Genomic DNA, 17,620 nt, shown 5'->3' on the forward strand with positions numbered 1-17,620 from the left:
TCAAAACATCTGATCCTTGTGTGCATTCTGGTAAGGGTAGGACTCCTGGCACAGCCCTTCCCTCACCGGGAACATTAAAAGGGTCCTTCCTCACTTTCATCAGACAGGCAGAAAGCTGGTATCTCAGCTGCTCAAAGATAACAAGCCATCGCCTGACTCCTTCCTGAGGCCATTCGGAGAGCCTCCGCCCTCCCACACAATGAAATTTATCTCGGAGGTTGTTCCTGCCCCTCCCTCTGTCTACACCTTCAGATATCCCAGTAGGGAGGCTTTGATACCCAAACCCAGTAGGAAAGCATCCAGGTCCCTCAACCTCCACACTCCAAGCACAACCTCTGAGCCGTGCCCTGATCCCAGGATGCTCCGCACATCCCACCTGCTGGAGGAGGTGGCTCCCCGTGTGTGGGCATCTGGACCCCCCTGCAATCCCCATGCTCTGGCTGAGGGGAACCAAAACTCGCAGGTAGGAAAGGAACACCTCTGCGATTGCATCTGCTTTCCCCAAATTATGTGTTACTAGCAAAATCCACTGTTTTTGCTTCTGCAGGCACCTGCAGTGATGAGATTCTCCTTTATGTGCCAACAAGTCCTTCCCTGTCTTCGCTCACTACCAGAATACAAGAGGGTATTATTCTCAGTAGGATTTGCCCCCTGCTTCTCTTCCTGCTGCATAAAATGGGCACAATAACACCCTACCTTACAGGCTTTTGAAAGCCTCAATTAAACAAACTGCTGAGATTTGTGTAAGAGGAAAATTAAATCAACATCCTATTGTAAAGCCAGAGTCACTGCACGCATATTTCTCTAAGTATATTCAGCCTCTGTGTGAATGTCTGTAAATACATCCCAACCTTCGTAACAAGGCTCGTCTCAGTAGGGAAAAAGTCACTTGAAGTTGAGGAAAAGCCAGATTTGGTTTTCCATGCAACCTTGATTGACCTCTTCACATCCACCCTTGGCACTGAACGTGGAAAAAATAAATGCGTGGCTGCGTCATCAAAGACTGCAGTAGCGTCGCGTACCTGCCCAGGCAGTGCTCCCTGGGTGAGGGGCACCCAGCACCAAGCTTCACACTTGGTTCCATGGATGAAGAAGCAGTCTGAGGGAAGATCAGCCAATTTTCTCTCTACATGCCCTTGAGAAGGGTGGCAGGGTACCTTCCCACCCACAGCTGTAGAGCAGATCTGCCAGCGTTCCCGACGCATGCCGCAGAGGTGTGAGCCCGACCTCTGGCACTGCAAACAGCTTCCCACTTCACAAGGGCTGAAAAAACGTTTCATAGGCCAAAGGATTGGCCACAACACCCCAGAACTCCCCAACCTGCAAATAACATGAAAATCCAAGAGCTGCAGGGGTCCTTTGGACAATAAAACATTAAAACAAGCTGAACACAACAGTCATGCTCGCACCCCACCCCAAAACTGAGCTGCTATTCAAGTGCTTGAAGACTCTCTGGGGTTACTCAGTACCAGGGAGCACAATTTAGAGCAGCAAGGTCCAAACCTCACCAAGGTATTCTTTCTTCCTGGAAACAGCCACAGACCAACAGGCTGCGAGCTCCAGGCAGGTGCTGACACGTTAGACTTGCAAGTGATTTTTGCCATCAACGCTTTTCGAACCGCAGCCAGTTCCCACTCATCCAACTGTGGGTCAAAGACTGTCTTTTCGAGAGTAAAAGCCTTCACTGGCCCGACACTGCCTGCCATACTGCACGGCCTTTGGGCAGGAGGTAAAAGCAGAGGCACACAGGGTTAGGATTCTCTCACTTCTCCCTGCCTGTGCTCCAGCCAAGCTGTCGTTAGGTCTGTCCCGGGCTCTCCATAGCAAAGGTAGCTGCATCCTACTTAGTTCAGATCAGCACTTGCTGTTGCCTACATAGGTAATTTCCTGCACTGTGTCCCACTTTCTCAGCAAAATGAGCTCCCATTCAGCAAGGCACTTACTGCCTTCAGCAAGAGCCAAGCACAAACTCCAGAGCTTTGCTGATTAAGCACAGAGCTGACAATTCCTTTCCCTCTAGAGCACCTCACTTCGCAGGAGAGACCTCCACTAAATTTCTCCCCCCTCCTCGCTTTCCTAGTAATTTCTCTCTTGCCCTGGAAACATATATGACAGCAGTTAGAATCAGAATCTATGGACACTGCACAAAAAGATGTGTGCCAAGCACACGCCCCTGTCAAGGTAGATGAATAGCTACAATAGCAAAAGTGATTCTGATCACGTGTCTTCTCTTCTGGACTAGTTTTCCCTAAAATGGCACCAATTCAAAAGCGGTGGCACTGCTCTGGTTGACAAATCAGATCCAGCTGACTGATCAGGAGACTCCATGACTCAGTTTTCCCCATCTGTCTTTACAGAGGTGGCAGAATGCTCCCCAAATCCCTTAATAACTTGATTCCTGTGGCCATATCCTCATCCCCCCCCTCACTTCCAGAACTCAGACCTGTTCACCTTTCATCTGTGCTCAGTCAAGTTCTGCTTGGGTCTGTGATTCCTGCACGGAATCCAACTGGGGACCAGTCAGGGCTCACTCCATGCCAGCGACAAAATGAAGCTCTCCCAGCTTTAGTTACGATGCAAAGCCAGAAGCTGCTGCCATGCATACAGGGAGGTTCCTTCTGCTCACACCTCTGTTTTGCTGAAAATCACCAGGTCTCATTTATCCTGGAGCTCTACAACTAACTAATTAGCAATGGTGCTGACATTCCCTGAGAAGGTGGATGTGAAGTATTTGGAAGAGAAGACAGCTGTGTCCGGTCTCATGCTTCTAGTCAGAAGCATTTGACGTTAACTTTTATAACACTAAAAATCACCACAGATGAGTGCTGTTTCCCTCTTTCCTGTGCTGTCAAGAAGATCCTGAGAAAGCTCTAATTTTCATGGGAATTTACAGTTTATCTTTGAAGAGACAGTATCAGAAATACTCCCCAGCCTCATTGGCTTTGCCTCCCGTTCCCTTCCCACCTCCCAGTTTCTAGCCAATCTGTGAAACCAGGGTGCCGTGCGAGGAACAATGTACCTGGCGAGGCAAATGTTTCTTTGCCAGTTGCTGGAGCCCCCAGCACCATGGCTGCATCAAAATTCTTTCTGAAGGACTAGTTCTGGCTGATCTCGAGCCACAGGCTCGATGCCATAATCCCTACATGAAAGGGTTATGCAAAGGGTCAGGATAGGTGGTGATAAAGTTCCCTTCCAGCCAAAACAATCTACGAACCTCCAAGGAAATCCACCATCCTCTGGCAAGAGCCAGGACCAGACTTTCCGAAGCGTAACAATGTCTGGCTCCAGAATGGCAGAGGCAGTGCCTCTGAAGAGCTATGAAATCATCTCTTCTGCTTGGGAGGTTCAACAAGCTACGTTGGCATTGCCTGTAAGCTACGGAGGGCAAGACTGGAATGCTGGAAACAAAACCAGAGCAGATACGTTCAGAATGGCTTTAACGCTAATGTTACACTGTTAAAAAAGGAGGAAGGGGGAGTGGAACCAACCCCAACCAAAAGCATTTCACCTGGCTTTTCAATATAGTAAAAGTCACTTTGGAGATTTCCTTTGAACGTGCTAGAAAGCCGTTGTGCAACCCAGCCTGCTCCACAGGCCCAAGGTGGGAATGGCAGAAGCTGCTGCAAGTCAGGACCAAGGCACCTGAGCAGAGCCGTGTGGGAGGCGATGCCTCGAGTGGCAGGAGAGCAGCAGCTTCAGAGAGAACGGGAGCTGGCGGAGATTAATGAACGAAGTTCAGACAGTATCTGTCTGTAGGAGGCCCGGCTCAAACCAGGGCCATTAACTTGTTGCTTTCTGAACCACCAACAGGACTGGAAACAAAAGCTTGTCTGCTCAGCATGGTTCCTGTTGAGTGATTACTTAAATATTCCAGCAGAATGAAGAGCATGAAGAAAGGCAAAGAGCCACTTCAATGGCTGCAGGCTCAGAGGGCTGCAAGTTTTTGCATGAAGCCCGAGTCAAAACCAGGCAGGCAACTGGGATGTAGCCTTGAAAGCAGAAACAATTAAATTACTAGCCTTCATTTTCTCCCATTCAGGAGTTTAAATTTTAAGGGGAGTCCAGCAACTTTAAATAAATCATATTTATAATTAAAAACATATTTTCCTGCGCTGCTTACAAGCCTTCAGATGATTAATAAGGCATTTTTCAAATTACTTTAATTCACACTAATTATGCTGCTTGTTTACTCCAGTCAATAATTTTTCTTCCAGGGAGATAAAGCTATCCCAGGAGGAGGTCTCCCTCCAGGGACCGAGAGGGAAAGGACCCCAGGGAACTCCCCGAGGCCCCAGGGACACATGGGACGTCTTTCGCTGGAAGCAACAGAGCTGGTTACATGACTCCCATCACGTCGAACACTCACAGGGCTCCTTTTGCTAAGCCTGGATAAGATGAGGAGACATGAGCTCGCTCAGCTCCCAGAGGCCTTGAGCTGAGTTTTGCCTAGACCTTGCCTGAGGTACCAGCCTTGCCAAGGAACCAGGCTTTGTAGGTTTAGCACGGAAAGACAGCACAGCTTCTGGGCTGGGTCAGGTTTGTGCCTGGCAGAAGCCAAATGTACTTATAAAGAAGTCTTATCTCCTCCTGTTTAATTTGCAGATGCTGGAAAGTTTCTCAGGCCTTTAGAAAACAGAGCACAACAAACTGAACAAGAATCCTCCTCCCAGTTATTTGATTCCCTTTAGACATCAGTTAAAAGAGTTTGATAGCTATTAAAAAAGCTACGGTACGTTTCCGTGCCCGCCTCAGCACCGCAGCCTGCCTTTGTGCTGGGAATGGATTTGCTTCCACAGGAAGGGCTGAAATTATGTCCTGACCCAGAAGCCGTAGGGGACACACTAATACCTGCAGGGTGACAGAGTGACGTGGAAGTGGAAGTTAGGAGCTGATCGAGCTGCCATGTGACCCGCAGAGAGTATTGTCACACAAATTCCTATTCCAGTGCTTCACAAATCGTGCTGCTCCTGGTTTGACTCTCCAGGACTCCCGCAGACTCTCCAAAGATAGCAACGACATTTCCTCTTCCTTTTACCCTTACTCCCCTGTTTCAAGACATCACTTATTTCATAACCTACGTGTCTCTATAGCTGACAGCTGTTCTTAGGCAACCGTAAGCTACAAATACAAGAGTTTAGCTAAAAAAATACACATGCTTTGTGTACCACAAACTGCTCTTCAGCCCTTGTGGCTTTATGAGCTAAAGCAAGGTGGGAGACACCAGCCAAGGCTTTCCCTTCTTAACAGATGAAAGCAAGCACTAGTGAGACAGGTGATAACAGAACTGGTGGTTACCTAACGGTGGCCCAAGTCCCTCAAATCAGGCATGCAGAAGCATGTGAGTTTCTGTAGAAGCCCAATTTATATTAATCAAACCAGCCCTGAAAAGCATTACCACAAAATTTATTCTAATACCTGTTGTACTACACCCTAAAAATAACAAAAGAAAACAACCTGAGATAAAAGATACTTGCTGTCAAAGGTGGGGAAATACCTTCAGAAAGCCACAACGTTGGCTTCCTCTAAGAAATTAAGCAAGAGTGGTAAACATTCTTCAGATTTCTTATCAAAGACAGGTGTCTTATCTACTTGGGTTCAGCACACCACCATGACATGGTACTGCAGTTTGTGACCTGGGGGCCGCAGCCAGCAAGAGCAGTTTCCCCCTATTCAGGCAGAAAAAGCAGGTAATTCTGCACAAACCCTGGTCCCGTGAGCTGCTTGTGGCACTCTGCTCGCCGGAGGTGCCCCAAAACCGGCATCAGCCCCAAATCTTTGAAAACTTGAACCTTGCCTGATCTGAATTTTTAGCACTCGAGCTACAGTGTGCTTGTTCCCTGGAGTAACATCCTTGTGGACAGTGAGGGCAAGGCAGCATAATCTGCTTTCTTCACAGGTTACATCCACACCATGAGGCATCCATGGGGACGCTGGCACAGAGAAACTAGTGTGCTCTCACTTCCTGCCCTCGATCGATGTATTTCATTCAACTTGTGGATTTGCACAAACCTGAACGACTAGAAGAGAGGTGCAGGAGATAAGATGGTTAAGGGATTCATATCAGGACTAGTGATCGGTTGCAGAGAAGAGCAGATTTACCCTTCCTATGGATTTTGTTCCCAAGACAAGAGTACACAACACGGAGGTAAGGTCGAAGCTCTCCTTCTGTTTCATATGGAAATCCAGAGCACAAGTGACTTGTGGCTCGCTCAGCTGCTGTAAGACAGCACAATCATTTCTTACATTGTTAAAACCATAAACAAATAAAAAAACTCAGACCAGTAGCAAGACACCTAAAACACTGCTTAGTCTCCTCTCAGAGAATTCGTCCTTAGCAAAACTCACTTGAAGTGATGCTAGGCACTGTAAAAGGCACCGAGGTCCTGTGTGCACTGAACCCTATAAAACCACATCTCATCAGGAGGAGACACTGCAGGTGGCCACAAAGAAGCTCTGATCTAAAAATCACGCCCTGTGTCCTCACAGCTGAGAGGCTGCAGGCTTGCGGTACTTGCACTGGATCCATACTCGATACATCGTCATCTGTTTCCCACGGTTCACTTGTAATCGTCGATCAACCAGATTCTGGATTTTCTCCAGCCCAGCCGTTGTGAAGAGATCATCTAATTCATCTGGAAGCAGAGAGAAGCCAAAACTTTCATTTAACTGATGCCTGCTCACATCGAGGCCTAAACTATGCTGAAAGATGAGCCAGAGGAAACCCACAGTCTCACTCTGGCAGGGAAACTTGAAGACCAGACAGGACTTTACTGTACTTATGGGCGGATTAAGATCACGGTTTCTCTAGTTTCCCTTGAGTTTACCTTCTACCAAGGAAGGAAAGAATTATTTGGAGGACAACTAGAATTACAGAGTTTGACAAAGCCAAACCAGCAGCTGTTTCAGGCATGGGTATCGCCTGCGGTAACTGATTAGGGGAGCATCTTCTGGCGAGTAGGGACAAATCCACCCCTTCACCCTCCCCTCTCTCTCCAGAGGAATTTCAGAGTCTGCAAGGGCAAAGAACAGGATCAGACTCACGCTTTTAAAGGGTGGCAGTAAGATCAGCACTGTACAGGCTGGAGGGGAATGGGATTCATTAAGGTTAAGTTTGGGGAAAAAAAAAAAATCCTTAAAAAACCCACACCCTGTTGGGGCTCAATCAAAGCACTAAGAGCCCTCGAGGCTGCAACACTCACACTGGCAGGTATCCCCAGCCAAGCAAATAAGTATCATAGTGCCCCAGTACAGTGGCCCTGGGCAAAGCCAGCCCGAGTCCTGCTGAGCAGCAGAGAGCTTGTTCAGCTGCAGCCTGGGAGCACGTGATTTGTACAGAGTTTCTGTGGAAAAGGGCTAACAGGTCCCAGCTTGCGCTCTTTTATCAGATGCTTGCCATCACGAAGTGCTTGCCAAACACGCACAAAACATTAGTTCTGTTGTGACAAACAAGACTGGTGCAGCAGCGAAGGGACTAGTGCGTCGTGGCTGTGGCACCACTCTACAACTGACTATGCGGAGGGGCCCGTGGTGGAAGGGACTGGAGGTGTGACGGGTGATAAGCAGGGAGAATACAACCCCCACTGAACACCAAGTAGAATCAGAATTGGAGAGGTTGCCTCAGCTCTGTGCCGAACCACGCCCTTCTTATTTCCTCCAAGGAGAACAGTAAAGCTAAGAGACGTTCCTTGGTGTCCATCTCACTGCATAGGCAATGAGATTCAGGGAGACCTCATCCAATTCCACCCCTCCCAGCGTAGTAAACACACCAGTCTTCCTCTAAAAGGATCTTCCACTAAGGAATTCAGCGTGCAATAGTCGCATCAGCAAAGCGACGAGCTCAGGATCCTGCGCCGTTGGGAGACGCTTAACATTTCACACTGTTCCTAGAAAGACAGGCTGGAAAGAGCTACTGGCAAAACTTGTGGGCACAGGGACAAGAAGATATGAGGAGAATCAGAGGGATGTTTTCTAGTCTCCTACCTTGTGTGAAGAAGTAGACTCTGGTGCCATCACCTCTGACATAGAAGTTATCAGACAGACACTGACCTAAGGGCAAGAGGGATTTAAACAGTCACCGGCTATCACTTAAAAATCAACAACTGCCATCCGATAAAAGGTGCTTCTCCCAGCACACGCTGTGCTCAAGGGGAATTAATGAGCTGCCTCCTAAAAAGGGCAGACACTACTCCAGAGAAGCACCATCTATTAGTAATCTGGCAGGACTTCCCAGGAGAAAAGAAAATACCTTTCTTAAACCGAAGCTGGGCCAGATCATAACGGCCATAATCTCGTAACAAAATCATTCCTCCTGGTTTCAGAAGGCGACTCAGTCGGGTAACGATACGTTGCATCCTGAAAAAAGAAAAAACCAGAAGTATCCAATAATCTGCAAAATCATGCTTGTTTCCTTAGCCTACTTTCCAAAAAGAAGGTATGAAATTTTACACATGTGCCAACTTCATATAAACAGCTACCAAAAGCTAACACTTTTCTGAGCGCTCTCAGACTAAGCTGGGTTGATTTTATTTGTACCTGTGAATTTCATTTTCCTAGGCTTAATGGAAAACTGGACCAGACGTAGAACAAACGTTAATCTTCCCTGATATGAGGGGACTCTACTACCAAAGAGCTCCAGCTCTACACGTGTTATCTGCTGCAACCAGAAGGAATTACTAAAACTTACCTCTCTGGGAGAATCGCTGAGAGCACAAAGATAAGAATAACAACGTCAAGACTCTCATCTGGCATTGGGAAAGGACTTTGGTCATTGCACAGGTCATGGACAAACGCAAAGCAGCGAGAAGAATCGTACTCTGCGTTGTTCTGTATGCAAGGGAAGAGAATTTAGAGCATTAGCAGCAGACCCTGAATCTCAATGTTATCTGGACATGGGAGCATTTTAACTTTCAAATAATGAAGTGGTTTGTCCAGAGATCTGTTTCAGCCCCACTGGACTAAGGCAGATGGAGTCAGATAGGTTCCCTGGTCAGACAAGGAACAAATGTGAAAAACAAGTACACACGTGAGCCTTACAAAGAGCTTGGGACTTGTTACATTCCGACAATCAGCACTGCCAAACCCCCAAAACTGGATTGAGGGCTTATCGCAATGTTCAGGTCAGATCGTTCACTCATAGTGGGAAGAAGTGAGGGATTTACACTGTTAAGTGGAAATCTTTACAGAAGTGAGAGCATCAGGGTCCCTCTCTGCATCACTGAAATCGGTATTAATTTCAGCGACAAGCAGATTGCTCTCAATATCCCAAAAATCAAACCTGGCTGCCTAAAGTTACACTCCTAAAAAACACACTTAGGCTTCAAAAAGAAGTTGTATCATTTCCTAAGGCTGCTGCTACAGATTGCAGTAGCCTCTATAAACTGTGCTTGTGTCACCTTAAGAGGATGAAACGGCACGCTGCCTCTGCCGCTCTGCTCCCCATCTCATCTCATCTCATGAAGTGACTGATTACATTTGATACTTCATATATTCTCACTTCTGCTCTGACCTCAAATTTGTTAGCAGTGTTTGTCCTTTAACTAAATTCCAGCCTCCTGCTCCACAGACAACAGCATCCCTCCTCAGCGGTGTGTGCAGAAGCCATCAGGCCACATTCCCAGAACTGCAGTGACAGGAACGCACACACAAACCAAAACCAGCTTCAGCTCCTGTTAAAAAATAGCTTGAATGTTTTCAAGGTTCAGCAGTTACTCAGCTAAAAGACCGCTGAGTTTAGAAAACTCCTGTCAACCACAGGGGAAAGAAAATCTGGCTGACTTGTTTTCTATCAGTGTGACATTTTGAGAACTCCAACTTCCCCCATTTCTAGAGTCTTTGATGGCTCATTTTCCTGATTTACCAGTGCAAAGGTCAGCATCAGGGCTAGCTAAAAACTGAACGCTGCGAACACAGCTAGACAGCCGGTGGCAGCTGTGACATTTTTGTGTTAATGTGCAATTGTCACTGGGTGCTTCCCACGTTCATAAGTCACCATTGAGTTTACCTGGACAAGATCCACAGCTGTTGTAGAAAAATCACAGCAATAAACAAAAAGGCCTGGGTCGCTGAAATAAATAAAAGGAACTATCATCATTGACATAAAGCTGCTCCACGGGAATTAAGAAGCATCTCAAAAGCACAGAATCAAGAGCCAGAAATCCTGGGCTTTGGTCTATCTCTGTCAATAATGGCCTAGTGCAAAATCTGGTGGATCACTTGCTCCTTTATGCCTCAGCTGTTCCCATATGGAACTGGCTGCTAACTTTTCCTTCCAGAAACGGAGAGATACTGAGGGCTGTAGGAAAATGCTTTCAGAGCAATACACATAAACTTGCACCATGTTTTGTGGGTTGCGTTCTAAGACCAAAGATTTCCAAGCTCGAACCCCAATGACGTGAAGTTGCAGATGGCGAATGGACCATTTGCATCTGGCCTTTCTCGGAGATTGTCTAAACTAAGAACACATGCAACACTTTTCCAGTTGTTTTTCAGAGGCTGGTCTATCATACAGGTAAAAATCTACTGCGAATGACTTACTTGTTAGTTTGTAAAATTGGGAAGACTGTATTTCCAGCACCACAGCCAACCTGCACAAAAAGAAGTAGACGTATGCATAGTGAAAATAATCTCTACGGCATGTCCCACGCAGCTGATTTCAAACCGTCTCTCTACAGCCATGGAACAAAGAGCGACTCGCGAGTGACAACTGAGCACAGCAGCGACTATTTGCAAACCTCGCTGCAAGACCTGAGTGTGTTCAGCTCTGAGGAGCAGGCTTACGTATAAGCATTTGTGGGAAACCACTAAGCCAGTTCTCGCAGAAATCTCGCTAACAAGTTCTATATTGCTGCTCTTTTGAAAACTGTTATTGCCAGAATCCCAAGCATAACAACCACTATGAGTCACTGAAGCAGCAGCAAAAGCCACGGATTAGTTGCGTTCACTTCCACAGAAAATCAGAGCAACAGAGAAAGAAGTTTGCTTTACTATAATTACATCCTGCTGTTTCAGAGTTTCCTTCACTAGATGGCTCTTCCTCAAATTACAACTGGGCCTGCAAGGATTCTGCCGTGTTATTCTTTCTGCTTGCTCCCATCTGAAGAGAAGATGGCTCACACCACCGGGTTTGGGGAATTTGTCTCTGAATGTTTAAGGAATCAGTAAAATCGAAACAGACTAAGCCAAAAACACCACTGATGGCTTGCAGTGACAGATATTACTGAAAGTACTAGGGTGAGACAGGAAAGCCACAATGACCCAAGAACATCAAAGCCTGAGGAAGTCTCAAAGCCTCAGATTATATAAAAAAACCAAGGGGACAGTTCATATTGACTCTCCCTGGAAGGGTGGAACTTCCACAGAACATGAAGCATTCAACAAAACCGGCAATATCTACTGCGAACAAACCAGAGGTGGCAGAGCAGAAGCTCATAACCAGCTGTCAGGAGTCTGATATTTAGAAGTCCTACAGAATTTTCTGGGACAAACCCTGTAACAATCTGAGATTCCCCATTATTACATGTGCCAGAAGGAAAAAAAAAAAAAAAATCAAGCAGCATCTTTACATTCTTGGTTTCATTGTTTTCTTTCACACCTCCCAAGGCAAATGAGTCAGCACAAACATGCAAAACACAAATGACAAGGGAAAGCTTTATACAGACAAGCAAAATAATCAGCTTCTTCAAAAGATGACTTTCAAATGCTTGTTTCGACATCTGATAGTAATAGTTTGTCTTTTAAACTTGGTACTTACGGTCCTTGTGCTCTGCCAATTCACAGCTTGAACCAAAAGAATCCCAGCAGATTTAATTCAGTTCTAAGCTGCCCCCTGGTTTTCACATTTTACTGACTTAAGGCAACCATCCCATTCACTGTTTGCCAACAATACATATTTTTACACCCCAGTCACACTAACACGGATATGAGGGACTGTCTGACATGTGACTCTGCACTTTATCTATTACCTCTAATATACGATAAGACGCAGATGATCCTGGGTAATCTCCACCACTTTTATTCTGCTCACTGTGCTTCTGTGCAGCCAGCTCCTCTGCGCAGATCTTGGGTGGTTTCTTTATCAGGTTTAACTGATTCTCTGTCCCGGTTTCCAAGGAACAATGTCCATTTTCACAGCTTCCTATCCCCTCATTGCTGGATTCTTCTTTGTTACTAAATTTGTGCACTGAATTCCCATTTTGATTCAGGTTCCTATTAGGTGCCAGCTCAGGAAATTCAGTGAAGAGCCAATGCCTGTCCTTGAAGAAGCCATTTTCATGGATTTTATAGAAGTCATCCCAGTACCTCTTAGCGTTCACCTCATATTCCCCTGTGGACACAAACAAAAACGTCACCAGCAGTCAGATGGGAAGGTCTCAGAGTTTAATCAGTTCAGACAGTGAGGGATGCCTGCAGATGTCTATTCTGCAATCTTCTTCATTAAGTAAGGTTATTGATCGAAAATCACCTTTATTTAAATCGTGCCATCCCACACAAACACTCAGCCTGACTCCTCACAGTCACTTTCTTCAGACTAAAAAAGGGGAAAGAGAGAAGAGGCAGGATTTAAAGGAAGCTGGCAACAGAGAAGGCCTCTCTGAAGTAGAATGAAAGGAAGAAAACCAGGTTTTACTTCCACCTCTAATATTAACTTGTTCATTGCACTGGGATGATATATCTGGAGCCTCATGACACCAAGTGTCAAGCACTTAAAACTTCTAAGGGATTCTGTGACAGCTGCCTGGAGCTGAAGAGCTCCTGTCCAACACGTTACCCATTTTTTTTAGATGGAGAAACAGAAAAATTAGCCCGATACACAGTCTTGGCAGAAAGCTCAACTAGCATTTGCGCAATACTCCGAGAGTACAAGACAGCACGTTTTACACGTGTTGCTGGAGTCCAGTCTATAGCACTTTGTTTTTCACAGTTTTATGCACGTTAGAGCATCATGCAGTTATGAAATCAAAAGAGGGGAACGGACAGAAGTGACCACTGTCATTAAAATCATAGTGGAGAGCTAAGGTGGACAGACTATAAATGATAAGCATTAACTTTAGCAGCAAGCATTATCATTTTCACACCAAGTGGATACATTCCAGGAGCAAGATGAGTATTGCAGAGAACTGGAAGAACTCTTAAAAAAGCCATGATCTAACGAAATTTGTGTTACCCACACAATCGTTTCCACACTCCTTCGCAAATATCAGATCAAGTACAGTTCTAGGGGAACTATTTTTGACATGGGAAGTTATGAATCCAACTGCCTTCCTGAATTCTCATCAATGTTCTCTGTCCTGGGAAAGAAAAGCTAATTATAGCATCCTATGCTTGTAATCGCCACGGCCAGAGATCCCAACTTGCAGCCCCTCAGCCATCTTTGCAGAGCAACAATTAAATGATTCTCCCACAATTAAAGACGACGACTATACGTGAGAAGGGATTACTCCTCTCCACCATCTACAACGAGCAGGGTTAAGAGAAGAAGCGAGCCAGTCGTATGAATATTTTTAGTAGGATCTACCCCTAAAGCCCAAAGAGCTAAATATAAAAATAATCTCTTTACCTCAACTACAAGGATTTTCTCCTTTTAAGAAGCCTCGTCCTTAAACTGCAATCCAAAAGAAATTTTAATGTCTGATATTAGACTAGAGCAGTGAGTTCATGTCATGCTCTTGTCGTAGCTCAAGCAAGCAGGGTCGAGTCAGTCCACTATTTGCACAGAAGAACTCAAGGACTGCTAATGTCAGAGGAAGAAGTGTTATTGATTCATACCCTGTGCACTCCTTCATGAACTGTCGCTCCCTCCATGTACTAGTAGGGATATGCAAGGCTGCTGGGGCTGGAAATGCTGTTTCCCTTAACAAAAAAAATAAAGTCCTGATTCCTCCAGGTCCCGAACAATCTCACAACAGCACAATTGTAATGAGATGTTTACCTGAGATGCTGGGGCAAAATTCCAGCTCAGCCACTTTGGATCACCCGCATTTTTGCCACAGTATAATGCTGTGCTCTTCCTGTGTTAAATTATTGTGAAATTCGGTTGGAAGCTATTGAACAGCTGTTATAACCCAACCCACATGTGTGGATGTTTTACTTAAAGCTCATTTACCTCACAGCCTAGTGTTTTCAAAGCACGGGAATAAAGGATCAGTAACAACATAAATGCAGAAAATCAAGGGCCAGCTGACAAAGATCAAGCAAGAAACAGATTTAAAGCAAAAAAAGAACAAACCCCAAACCACACCATATTAATTTTTCAGTCTGCCTTCCTGCACAACTTATGCCAGAAACGTTCACATAATACTTGCTTCGAGATCCTTTTTGTGGCATTAGCTCATGGGGACGTCGGCGTGCGAGCCAGAGTCCTCCAAAGACTTTCTTGACAAGGACTCCTGACCTTTCTGCTCGTCTTTGTCAGGACACCCCCAAAGCCAAGCCCATACTCACCCTCTCACACTGCAGAAGAAGGGCAAACAAAAGTAACTGTTCACAACAGACAGGAAGAGAACCAGGGACCCCCTGAATTGCATCGGGGCTAATTATGGAGCCTCAAAAGAAAACCAAGAAACTCTTCCACTTCTTTCTTTGTTCGCAGCCAGGAGACACATCTTCGCCATACCCCACAGAACTTCTCTCCTTCTTCAGAACAAATTCTGACAGCCCCAAGAAGTCCACAGAATAATACAGCCATAATGACCAATAGCCTGCCTTTGTTCTCTTGCTTGGACATTAGTGATTCTCAAAATACCAGACCCTTCAGGCACATTTGGCTGGGCTGGCTTCTCTACGTTTCAGCCATCCCATTGTCTCCACACGCCTCCCACTGAATAACAACCATCAAAATTTGACCGGCCTCCATTGTTCAGTCTGGGAAATACATCATGAAGAGCTGACAAACTGCTCTAACAGCAAATTGCTCCACAATTTCAGCGTTGTATATAGGTTCTCAAAGCATGACAGACAGCATCCTTTAATGTCAACCAGATTTTAAAATGAACTTGACACAATGGGCATCACAATAGAAACTGCTGGATACTGCTGGGAATCCAAGAAATTAGGAGGGTTGCTCTTTGGTGTAATTAAATTTGCTATTGTGAACACAACTGGAAGCTATATCGGAAGTGTCTCAATAGCTTCAGTAGTGTTCAGCATCGCCTGAGCAGATGACACACTCCATTTAATTTGAACAAAAGGAGCAGATCCATCCTAGAGCTCGGCAGGGTACAACAAGATCGTCACCGAACAAGGCTCTTAACGGGAAACCTTTCCACCATCTTTTAAGGGACTGGGTGATGTCTAACAGGTGTGGTGGAAAGCTGCATTATTAACTCACTCAGAACAGTTTCAACCACACTACTTGGCTACAGAGCCGTGCACGTTTAGCTGATTCAGATTCAGGTAAGCTCTGCCTTCTGGATATATAAATATCCTTTAAGCCTAATCTGAGAAAATAAAAATCCTGGAACCACCTTTCTGCCCCTCTGATGAGAAGCCCTTCAAGCAAGATAAAACAGTTTTTCTTCACTCCTGATTTAATCATTATCACACCATTTGTTAACTTGGGAGAGATGAATATGGACACTATGTTATTAGATCCTCTTCAGAGGAAAACTGACCTTGAATTAGGGATAGCCCCACAACACACAAGCAAACAAATGACTGACAAGAGGGAATAACACTACAGTGGAAGAAGTCTGTTGACAAGGAACACTAACAAGTATTTAAACACAGACAAAATGAACAAAAAAGCTCCTCCCAACCAAGACTGTTTTTGTTCCAGCAGGATGAGTCTCTGGAGGAGGTGGAAAAGTCAAAGAGAGGTCAAGTAAGAATGGAAAAATTCCTTCTCCTCCATTTTTTCATTATCAACAACTAGGTAATGTATTCTGAATGATTTGGGAGATGAGGGAAGAGAGGAATAGGTGAGGAAGCACATGTAGCTCTGGCCTGGCTGTTCTGCTCTTGTACGGACAAGCCAAGACTTCACATGACGAGACTTTCCAAAAGTACCTTGTTTGTCTTGTGGCAATAGCTGCGAGCTGTTCTCTTGAACTTTACTCCTGGCACTGGCTTCCTGCTCTTCTGACCATTCCACATTATCCCTGTTGTGAAAAATAAAACGAACTACTCAGCTGAGAACAGTAGGGCAGAGATAGGGAGAAAAGTTCTCGCCAGCCCTCCAGATTGACAGCTGTGGAGCTTTCCCACAGTCTAATTCTAGCTCAGCAACAGCGTAACCACAACCAGCACACGCGGTTCCCAGTTCCACAGCACGACAAAAGACGTGACTAGAAGGGATCTACTCAGCCGAGAACAGTAGGGCAGAGACAGGGAGAAAAGAGAAAGTTCTCGCCAGCCCTCCAGATTGACAGCTGTGGAGCTTTCCCACAGTCTAATTCTAGCTCAGCAACAGCGTAACCACAACCAGCACATGCGGTTCCCAGTTCCACAGCACGACAAAAGACGTGACTAGAAGGGATTCCAGGAGACACCAAATCTGTCCCCTAAATGTTTTCCCTATTTGACACCAAATCTGTCCTCCAAACCTCTTCCTTGTCTGATGCTTCGCCAAGCTTAGAGGAAATAAATCCTCATTATAAATTCATAAGCACAAGCAGAGCCTCCTTGGAGAGGAGTTGCTACTCTCACGCGGTGAAAAGCACTTGTTCCTACACGGGTGACAGGCAGGCAGGTGCTTGCAAGCTTTCGCTCAAGCAGGTCAGCAACGTGGGCCCTCTGATTTGGCTGTCTTAGAAAACTCCATTTTCTTTCTCAAGTTAAAACAAAGAAGGCAGTATGGTTATTTGGAAAGTGTTATATTAATATTACACACAATTATGAGAAAAATACGCAGGGCACTTTAAAGCATTAAGAACTATTAATAACTTAAACGTGCATACGTAGTTGGGTAGTCATTAAAGTGATTCACTTGACCTTTTTTCATTAAAACAAGTGAATAAAAAGCAGAATACAAGGACCAAGGCAACACTATTCTGGCCTCAGGAGAAATTAGTCTTTTGATATTAACTCACAAAACAAAGATGTTAATGTCAAGCCTCTGAAAAAACTAGATTACTAGGAGTTTCTACTGGAAAATACTAGTCCCAAAATGAATGACAAGCTGATACATGCACATATTACTTTATTACAAATTAAACACACCCAATTCTTAATGGGGTATAGCAGCCAGAGACCAGAAGTGGATATATTTACTAAAAAAAAAATACACAAAATACCTTCAGCTTCTAGCAAATTCAACAATAAATATCTTAAAAAGGCAACTTCTCCAACCAGACACCTCCTGTTCTGAGCTAACACCGGGCACAACCTCACAGCATTGTGTGGCAGCAGATGGGGGAAACGATCTTTGTTGAGTTCAGACACTAGTCACTAAAGTGTACAGATGGAAAAGGGTTACAGATTCCCGAGGGCGGCTAATTTGACTTTATTAACCATAGCAATGAAACAGGTGCTACAGATCAAGGCAACACATTGCCCTGAAACATTTAGAGAGCCTGAGGAATCCCAGCGGCTTCGGGAAGGCTCAGGACTCCCTGGGACGAACCATCCTCAAGCACAGTCCGAACAGGGTAAGGCCCTCCCGCCCCTCCAAGCCCGCTCCCCGCCC

At 45.4% G+C, this 17,620-nt stretch overlaps 1 protein-coding gene across 1 annotated transcript; it reads right to left on the reverse strand.

Annotated features, from left to right (window-relative positions):
* Nucleotides 1-6,268: 6,268 nt before the first annotated feature.
* On the reverse strand, nt 6,269-16,094 carry LOC104268296 (methyltransferase-like protein 2; the record flags this gene model as incomplete). Its single annotated transcript, XM_009864938.1, has 8 exons — nt 6,269-6,632; nt 7,981-8,046; nt 8,246-8,352; nt 8,684-8,823; nt 10,001-10,061; nt 10,534-10,583; nt 11,961-12,322; nt 16,003-16,094. Coding segments are annotated over 8 exons (1,030 nt in total), but the record flags the coding sequence as incomplete, so codon positions are not given.
* Nucleotides 16,095-17,620: the final 1,526 nt, after the last annotated feature.

Source organism: Apaloderma vittatum, unplaced genomic scaffold, assembly GCF_000703405.1.
Source record: "Apaloderma vittatum isolate BGI_N311 unplaced genomic scaffold, ASM70340v1 scaffold12002, whole genome shotgun sequence".
In the NCBI taxonomy this organism is placed as follows: domain Eukaryota; kingdom Metazoa; phylum Chordata; class Aves; order Trogoniformes; family Trogonidae; genus Apaloderma; species Apaloderma vittatum.